Source organism: Pseudorasbora parva, chromosome 16 (assembly GCF_024679245.1).
Source record: "Pseudorasbora parva isolate DD20220531a chromosome 16, ASM2467924v1, whole genome shotgun sequence".
NCBI lineage: Eukaryota > Metazoa > Chordata > Actinopteri > Cypriniformes > Gobionidae > Pseudorasbora > Pseudorasbora parva.
This window is the reverse complement of record NC_090187.1, coordinates 24,838,495-24,847,537: the sequence shown is the minus strand read 5'-3', so window position 1 is coordinate 24,847,537 and position 9,043 is coordinate 24,838,495. Positions and strand designations below refer to the sequence as shown.

Sequence of the window (9,043 nt, the reverse complement as noted above, 5' to 3'; positions counted from 1 at the left end):
TAAAGCTCATTTTTACAAGAGTGGAATGGTTGTTAATCCAAAATGTGAAGCCAACACACTGGTTCATATGAGCTAAAACAATCATAGTAGATTAGTTTATTTTTCTGTACTGAAGCTACAAATGCCAGAGATGTTTCAGTGCATGTAAAAAACAAAATGTTTTTTTCTTCCTCAATGGAACATTTGTTATTTCACCATAAACTTCATGGTCACCTTCTTTTGAAATGTGCATTAGAAGTAAAACATTTTTTCCAAAAATGTTCATTAAAAAGTGGGATAAGTCAACATAAAATATTCATAGTGTCAAATTTCAGTGAAACTGGTTAATGTTAACATTTATCAATTGCATTTTATATATATATATATTATCTTTTTCTTAATGGCATTTATAACAGATCTTCTCATACTTTTGTTCATTCACTGACCACCAGGATACAAAACAAGTGACAAAATGTCTCACTTAACACTCCGTAGCTCTCTATGGAGAGACGATATTTCTAGACTCTTGTCTTCGAGGATTTCAACTCCTGACTTGAGTTTCACACTCAACTCGGGGTCGCCATGGTTACGCCTCCCAATCATCTTCATCATCTGCGGCCGGTTGCTGGGGCGCTGGAAGGGGCGGGATCACATCTGACATCCTGGCGAACGCTCCGCCAGAGTTGGCAGGCGCTTCAGATGAGTCTCCAGCCCCTGGACCCTTGCCAGAGATACCTGTCAAATATTCACGATGAAAAAAATGCATCTTGTAGCATGAAAACAGAGTTTGAGACTAAAATGACTGTTTCAAACGCACCTTTCCTGCGCAAGGCCAATTTATTGAAGAGGTCCGACATCAGGTTTCCACCGCTGACCGCTGCACCGACTGGAAAGAAAGATGATTGTTTAAGCGCCGGGGAAAAATTGCGTAAATTTGCGTTGCATTTTCTGTAAATGCTTAAGATTACAGGACTTCTGAAGATTAGAGTACAAGACATGTTACATAATATAAATTAAAATCAGTTTCCACAAGCATAACCATTTAACACTGATAATAGTAAGAAATTTATTTTAAAATATTAAAATAGAAAACCATTATTTAAAGGCATAATATGTAAGATATTTGGGTTAAAATATCCCAAAACCACTAGAACAATTTTATATATTTTGTTTACTAAATATCCCAAATGTTTTAATCCAGAAAAATAAGCCATTTTAGCCAGGGCACAGATCATATCCATGCATCAATCAATATCATCATACCCGCGTTACGATCAATTTCCGGTTTTATTTTGGAGAAACCATGGAAAGAAGCTTTACCAAAGAAGCTTTAATATATTGTGTTTTTTATTATACAGGTGAGTAAACTGGTTGAATTCATCGTCAGAAAACTAATCATAGTTGTGTTAGCTCAACACAAGTGTTATTGTTTAAATCTTTTTTATTTTTTTATTTACTGCATGTACCATGTTTTAACATGCCAAATATTGCTCTAGATTACTGCAGTGTGCAACAAGTGTCTTAGAGTAGCATTATAACATATCTTTCAACACACTCAAATGTATCTAATGATAAAACAGCACTTAGTTTTCCCACATACACATGAGAGGAAGAAGTGGAAGGTTTCGTCTGCGGCGTAATATAAGCTCAGCGAAATCAAGGTGTCATCAAGCTACACCTTTGTTTTGAATAAGCGACTTCTAGCAGCAAAAAAATGACATTGTGGCTTTTATTGTTTTACTCTAATTTTGGTTTAGTGCTGATCAGCATAAGATATTTTTTTCAAAACCTTTTCAACAGTAGTGTAACTTTTGAACAGTATTGTATATTGCACACAAGTCACAAATCACTTTTATTGTGTTTTTTTGACCTTTTCGGAGACTCAACGGCATCCGTTCTTATTAACTTTCATTGAAACAAAAAGAGCATGGTGATTTTTTTTGCCAAACATCTTTCTTTTGTGCTCCTCAAAAAAAAAGAAAGTCAGTTTCCACTGCCTGCCTTTGTTATTTTCTGCAGCAAGCGGACATATTTCAGGAGAATAACAAGTAGTCAAGAATATTCAATTATGTTCTCTCAAATCTTAACTGTGGCATTTACTCTCACCCAAGCCCTAAATCATTAGTAATTACCTCTCAGAGATGACTAATTCAAAAGACCACATTAGTTTATCCATTGATATTATATCAATGAAGAACTTGTCTTAAATATCTAAGACTTTGTGAGTCCAGAGCCAGTCGATTTCAGAGCAAATGTCAAGCAGATTTAAAAAGGCTTAATAGGGCAGATTTAATGAAAGTAAATTTCTCTTTTGACCTTTCCAAATACCAGTGCTCTACCTTATATCAGTGATACTAAAACAATGAATTTCTCTTCTCTTGTACTATTGCAAATTAATTACAAGTGTATTTTTACATTTATTCTGGGCGGTTGCCAGGATGTACCTATGCGATTACTAGGGTTGTTGCTAGGTGGTTGCTTACTGACCCAACCCAAGTCTTACCCAAGTTATGTACGATTTGGATGCCATAGGATTTTTTTATGCTTGCCTTAGCAAACACTACTAACAAGTTTCTTACTCTAATAACAGTTTAGCTAATGTTAACACCCTTTAATTGACCCTCTTTGACAGTGTGCACAGCTTGTTTTTAGCACAGTGTGTAAACACTGGTGGCGTCTGACCTTGCTCTTGTTCCTTCTGTTTCTTCTTCTCCATCTTACGCTCCTTAACATTGCGGAGGTTTGCTTTGCCGATACCGCCGGCATTTCGGATCGACTCCAGCAGGCTGGCTCGCCCGTCCGACGGCTGTAACACCTCTGTAGGAGCGCCTTTCACCGCACCTTGTAAACACAAACACAAAAGAATCTGGTTGACTGCCAAGTTAGAAAAGTTAGATTTTCTTTTTTAATTATCACTTTTATTCAGCAAGAATGCATTCAATGAATGAAAAGTGACAGATAAGTATTCATAATGTGATATGTCTCTTTCTAATAAATGCTGTTCTTTTGAACTTTCGATTCATCAAATATTCCTGAAAAAGTATGAAGCAGCACAACTTGTTCCAACCTTGATTTTAATGTTTCTTGAGCAACAAATCAGCATATTAGAATGATTTATGAAGGATCATGTGACACTGAAGACTGGAGTAATGATGCTGAAAATTCAGCTTTGCCATCACAGAAATAAATTACATTAGAAAATTTATTAAAATAGAAAACATTCTAAAGTGTAACAAATAATTAGTGCTGTCAATCGACTAAAAAATGTAACTAATTGCACATTTCTTCTGTAACTAATCGTGATTAATTGCATCTAACATTAAAGTTTTCTTCACATTAAAAATTTCACATTTGATCTCCAAATTAATGTAGAAACAACAAAGAGAGTAGGCTATATTTTAAATATTTGATCTAACAGACATTTTATTTAGTTATTAATCACTTCACAGACTTCACTGGATAAAATATAAATTAAAGTTGCAGTGTGTAAATTTTAGCAGCATCTAGAAATGCAACTGCTCACCCTTCCCTTTTGAAGCACATAGAGAAGCTACGGTGGCCGACACAGGACAAAGATGTCGTTGTCTGAGACAGCAGAGAGTAGCTAAACTTCTGTAGAGCAGTTTGTCCATTTAGGGCTACTGTAGAAACATGACGGCGCAAAATGCAGACTTCACTGTAAGATTATGTAAGGTCTTTAGATTATGTAAGATTATGTAACTCCACTGAGAACATATGTATATTAATAGATCCTCATAAATATTACAATAAAATATAGATTATCCTGTCGAGAACAGAGTGATTTTGTCTTTTGTTCTTTGATTTGAGTTAAAGACAGACAGCAGAAGGTTTAGACAGCTGTCACTTTAAGACCTGAAGCACATGGTGCGGATCTGGATCTGACAGGCATCTGACGTACTTACAACTCTTGAACTCATTTAAGGGTGCTTTCACACTAGCACTTTTGATGCAAACCCACCACCCGCGAACCGTACCCGAGTCCACTTAAAAAGGTGGTCTGGGGTTTGGTTCATGTGAACTCTGGTACGGTTCGTTGCTGATGTGAACACAATCATACTAAATCGCAGAAGTGAACCACTATTAATTACATATGATTTGATAAAATGTGTGTTTTGTGTGTGTTTCGTGTGTGTTTCACTCATTTACCTGATGAGCGTCACTGACATACTGCAAGCAGGGAGCTGTAGATCAAATTTCTGCTCTTCTTCTGTATTCTTTAGAGCATTTGCAGTAAATTTGCGGCAGATAGACGCAAGTGCCAATACGTTCTGAAGCTTTGGTAACAAAACCAACGCTTCAAAAACAAAAAGTGAGTTGAGCAACGCTATTCATTTTGCCACCTTCTTGCTCGCTGTCATTACCAAGCAATCGGGTAAACAGCTGCTGCTTTGATGACGCAAACGAACCCCGGTTTAGACCCAAATACTATAATATGAACACAGTCCAGGGGGGAGGGGGGAGCAATCGAACTCGGGTTCGGTCCAGGCAACCAAGTGTGCAAGCACCCTAATGGGTCCTGCAGACTGTGCGATTTTTCAAAATCCTTTGCGAATGTTTCTTGTCAGACTGTTCGAACATGATCCCTGATGTAAGCCATGTCACACTGTAAGATCTCGGTTGGCATTAATGTCAGACTGTACGATAGTCAAGGCGCACTAAAAATGGACGCACGCAAGAAAACTCGTCCGGAGTTTTATATCATCAATGAATAACCCGTTCGGTGACAGTGAGCTACAATACACGCGGGACTGAAATGCTGGCTACAAAGAAATCTCTAGCTCTCGTTTTGGTCATAGTTTGTCTTGAAAAACCGAGATATTTGACGGTCGTCGTAGGAGAAGTCACACTGCAGGATTGCAATGGCATCATCAAAGTCGGTCATCATCAAAATCTTAAAAGCAATAATAAAATTTTATGAAATTCTAAAAAATTTAATAAATCTTACTTGTGGGAGTGGCTTGACTTGATGTGTCAGCAGTGCATTCTGGTGTGATAGGTGGAGGCGGGGGTGGAGGGGGCGGGGCTGGAGAAGCTCCAGGAGGTGGGACCGGTACCTGGGTTGACTCTGGTGGAGGAGGGGGTGGAGGCGGCGGCGGGGGAGGAGCCTCAAGTCTAAAATGAGAGTCTTAAAAAAACAAACAAACAAATAAACAAAATGTATAGACCATAAAGGAAAACTTAATTGACACTATAAAATATTAGATTTCAAAAAGTAATTTCTTACAATAGGACCTCTTTAAATTCAAAATTTGTCAATAAAAGAATGTAAATAATGATCCCACCGGATCCACTAGATTCATCATGATCGGTTCCAAACGAGGGAAGTTCAGGGATGCTGTTGCTGGAAGGAACGGATGGTGCGAACCCTGGGCCGAGGTCAGCGCTGTACATGAGGTCATCAGCAATGCCGGGTAGGTCGGGCAGGTAAGACGGCACATCGATCTCCGGCACTTGCCCTAGGTCTGGCACATAGAAATAATTCTCTGCGGTCTGAGAAGAAAGCGTGAAAGAGACATCAGTCCTGTTTTCTGTTTATTGCTTTAGTATAGGTGTGATTGAACAGCTCACCTGTCTTTCCAGCTGCTCTCTCTTGGTGATCGACAGCGGTGCATCAAACGGTTTATCTTCCTTTTCCGTCTCTAACGTGGTGTGTGTTTTAGTCACAGCTCCCGCCAGAGGGTCAAGAAACACATATTTCTTATAGCTGAAAATACACAAACACACATAGCGATGATTATACGAGCGTTAATAAGGTGCAGCATTCAGTCAATATGTGTAGGTGTGTGTGTACTCACAGGTTCTCGGTGGTGTTGAACAGCAATAAGGAGCTGACTGAGTTGACATTTCTCGGCAGACTTCCCAAACCCTCCTCTGTCTCATCCTCAGAGCGTTTCTTAGTGTTTACGCACACTGGCAAATACATCAACTTCTCCTATAAAGCACATGTGTTGGTCACTTCATGACCCATTTTAACATACATTTGTGTTGATAGTTTTACACTGTAATTTGATATTACAAGCCTAGTGTTCAAGGTTGTGAAACTCAAAGGAGCTTCTTAAAAAAGAACTGAATGCTTAAATTCACATAGATATCCTACATTTTTAATTTAACAACTGTTAAGTGCTTGTGTGGCTTTAAAAATTCAGTCGAAAGCAGATTGTGGTCTAGACAACTGAACTTTCCAATGGTATTTTTTAACTCTATCTATAAAAAATGTATTTAAAAAAACTGAAAAATGTTTTTTTTTCTCCCAAAGTGCAATTTAAAAATATTTTATTTATTAATTAATTTTATTAGATTTTAAAGCAAATCTACACAATATATTACAATTAAATAAGCTTTTTTCAATGTCTTAATAATTGTCGATTCAAAAAGCAATTTATTTATTTATGTATTTCCATTTTAGGTTTGAATGATTAAATTGGTAATATGTTCCTTCATTTTATTTGTAAGTGTCACTCCTAGACCTACATAAAAATAGTAATATTACATTATCAATTCTGTAACCATGTTTTTTGGGAAAAGCTGAAAATCACTTTTAAAATGTACAGATGAAAAGACATTTTAATTAACGTTTTAAAATGTAGTTAAACAAAACTATAAAATATTAATAAAACATTAAAATGATTAAAGTCAGTTCACTTCCTCACTTTATGTTTTTTATGGAAAACTTTGAATTTATACGGAGCAAATAATTATGATAAGTCTTTACGAAATCCATTACGAAAGTATATAGAAAGAAATTAAAGACAAAACTATTAGTATATCCAATAGTTTCCATCTATTTTTAAAAGAAAAATATGATCCATATACTCTAAAAAGTGAGCATGACAAGAAGGAGGAGGTTAAAGACAGATGACTGACTTTATCTCACCTGTAAGGCCTTGTCATCCAGTGGGCGGAGTTTGCTCTGAACTTTAAAGCGAGGCCGTTTTTGGGATGCGGGATCAACTGCACCCGTAAAGATGGAAGAATAATCCTGCAGTTTGTCTGGAGCGGGGTATTTGGCACTGGAGAACACCTAAACGAAAACATCAAACATATAACCATTCCCCTATTATGCTTTTTTGAATATTACCTTTCTTGCAGTCAGTGTGTAATGTAAGTTTTAAAGATCAAAGTGCACGACAGATAAAGTTATTGTCTCCTAAAAGAAAGAAAAATTGATTCTGAACTGCTGAAATCGAGTCGTCAGTAATTCCAGTCTCACTTCCTGTTACATACCTACGTAACAATGTAACAAATTTGCATAATGCCAGCTAATGGGGCCCTATTTTAACAATCTAAGCGCATGGTCTGAATCCACTTTTACTAGATTAATGATAGGAAAAAAGGGGGTCGCACACCGGACGGGCACATTATAAACACGCAAACTCAAATTTGAATCGACTTCTGACAGAGCTGCATGGTGGGTGTATCTTGTAGTACAGGGTGAAATCAGTATGTACATTGACGATTTGAGGGAAATATAATATAAATTTAATATAAAACCTTGAAATGGAGCTCTGTGGCACGGCAGGATTTTGAACAACTTCCTGAGTCACCGAGGACAGGCTCTGAATGCCGCTGCCGGTGTGCGTACACTCATTGAAAATAATGTGTTTGAATTTTAAAGACGTGGCACGGTGCTGAGCTTTGAGTCCGTTGTGAGACCCCCTTAAATGGTCTGTGTGCCAGGCACATGGTCTAAAAGGGTTGTCTCATCTCCCATTCCCTTTAAAAGCCAATTGCGTTCACACCCCAGCAGATTCTATCCATGCAAAAAATAACACTTAAGAGTCGCGCCTGGCGCTGCATTGTGCCAAATGTATGATAGGGTCCTTCGTGCCCTATCCGTTCCCAGCCTTGCCGTATTCTGCCCTGCTCCAAGCCTTGCCATGTCCTGCACCCAGCCTTGTGTTCAAGCACTACTCTAGCTTCTGTGCTGGAGGCCTTGATGTTTTTTCCCCTAAGGGGTAGCTGTAGTTTGTCTTTCGTTTCATTTTCTAAATAAAGAACACTGAAGTGCCTCTCTTCATTTGGATCCTAACTTCCTACACCAACCCCGAAACCTATGTATATTCACATGCTGCTCCAGACAGTTGCTGCAGAATAAGTTTCTCTGTTACACTGTGTGACTGACTGGCAGATGTTCTGTGTGTTTGAATCATCTGCATCACCTTTGTGGCTTTCTTGCTTCCTTTGATCTTCTGGACTCTGGCCTGAGCCAATTTGATCCGGTCTGTGACAGACTGAAGGTGTGCACGGTTCTTCTCCACGCTCTGAGACACCCTGTCAAAGCCAAAGCAAGTCAAAAAATGTCTGCAGAATACAGGTGAACATATTTAGGTCAGAACTTCACTAAAGTATAATCTCAGATTCAATCCTTAACTTAACTGAAACTATTATTTGCCATAAATCCACTTTAAAACAGTATGTTTAACGAAAATTTAACTATTTGTATGTTCAATCAACACTGATCATTTTGATTTAATTTTTTTTTACTTTCAATCTTCTTATTGCCTTTGCTGGGTACACATATTTTATATATATATATATATATATATATATATATATATATATATATCAAAGTTTCCGCTAGAAAAAAATGGTGCCGGTCAAAGTGACCGGCAGAGGTTTCGTTTTCCGGACGTTTTGATGATATGCCGGTCAAAAATTCCTGAAAGCAGTTTGTGTAACTTAAAAAAAAGACATAATCAGGCCGTATATGCAACATGTTTATTAGCCTAACTTTCAAATAGACGGAAAAAAACATGAACGTCCGATTGGCGTCAATCAACCAATTTTTTTAACTCATAGGCGTAATTTGCGGGTGGGACAGGTGGGACATGTCCCCACCACTTTTTTATCTTGCTTCACGGATGAACCTAACTAATACAAACAAAACATCTCTGGTTAACTAGAAGAGTATCATTTCAATCGTTTGTTAAATAAGAGGCGATCGCTCGCCGCTGTTATCAGTGCTGCAGATTCCTCTCGCGGCTCCTGCAGTCTTCACACAGACGAGCGCTTTAATCTAACGCTTAACGCCGTTGCAGACTTT

General features: G+C 37.9%; 1 protein-coding gene across 1 annotated transcript in view; it reads right to left on the bottom strand.

The window, feature by feature from the left end:
* Positions 1-66: 66 nt before the first annotated feature.
* Positions 67-9,043, bottom strand: part of wash1 (WAS protein family homolog 1) — a 21,106-nt gene continuing 12,129 nt past the window's right edge. Inside the window, exons 4-12 of the mRNA XM_067420011.1 lie at positions 8,160-8,271; positions 6,875-7,021; positions 5,796-5,932; positions 5,569-5,704; positions 5,283-5,490; positions 4,946-5,125; positions 2,662-2,820; positions 797-865; positions 67-714 (exon numbers count right to left, since the gene is read on the bottom strand). Of these exons, the coding sequence (XP_067276112.1) occupies positions 566-714; positions 797-865; positions 2,662-2,820; positions 4,946-5,125; positions 5,283-5,490; positions 5,569-5,704; positions 5,796-5,932; positions 6,875-7,021; positions 8,160-8,271 (1,297 nt within the window). The 3' untranslated portion in view covers positions 67-565. The remainder of the gene's footprint in view (positions 715-796; positions 866-2,661; positions 2,821-4,945; positions 5,126-5,282; positions 5,491-5,568; positions 5,705-5,795; positions 5,933-6,874; positions 7,022-8,159; positions 8,272-9,043) is intronic.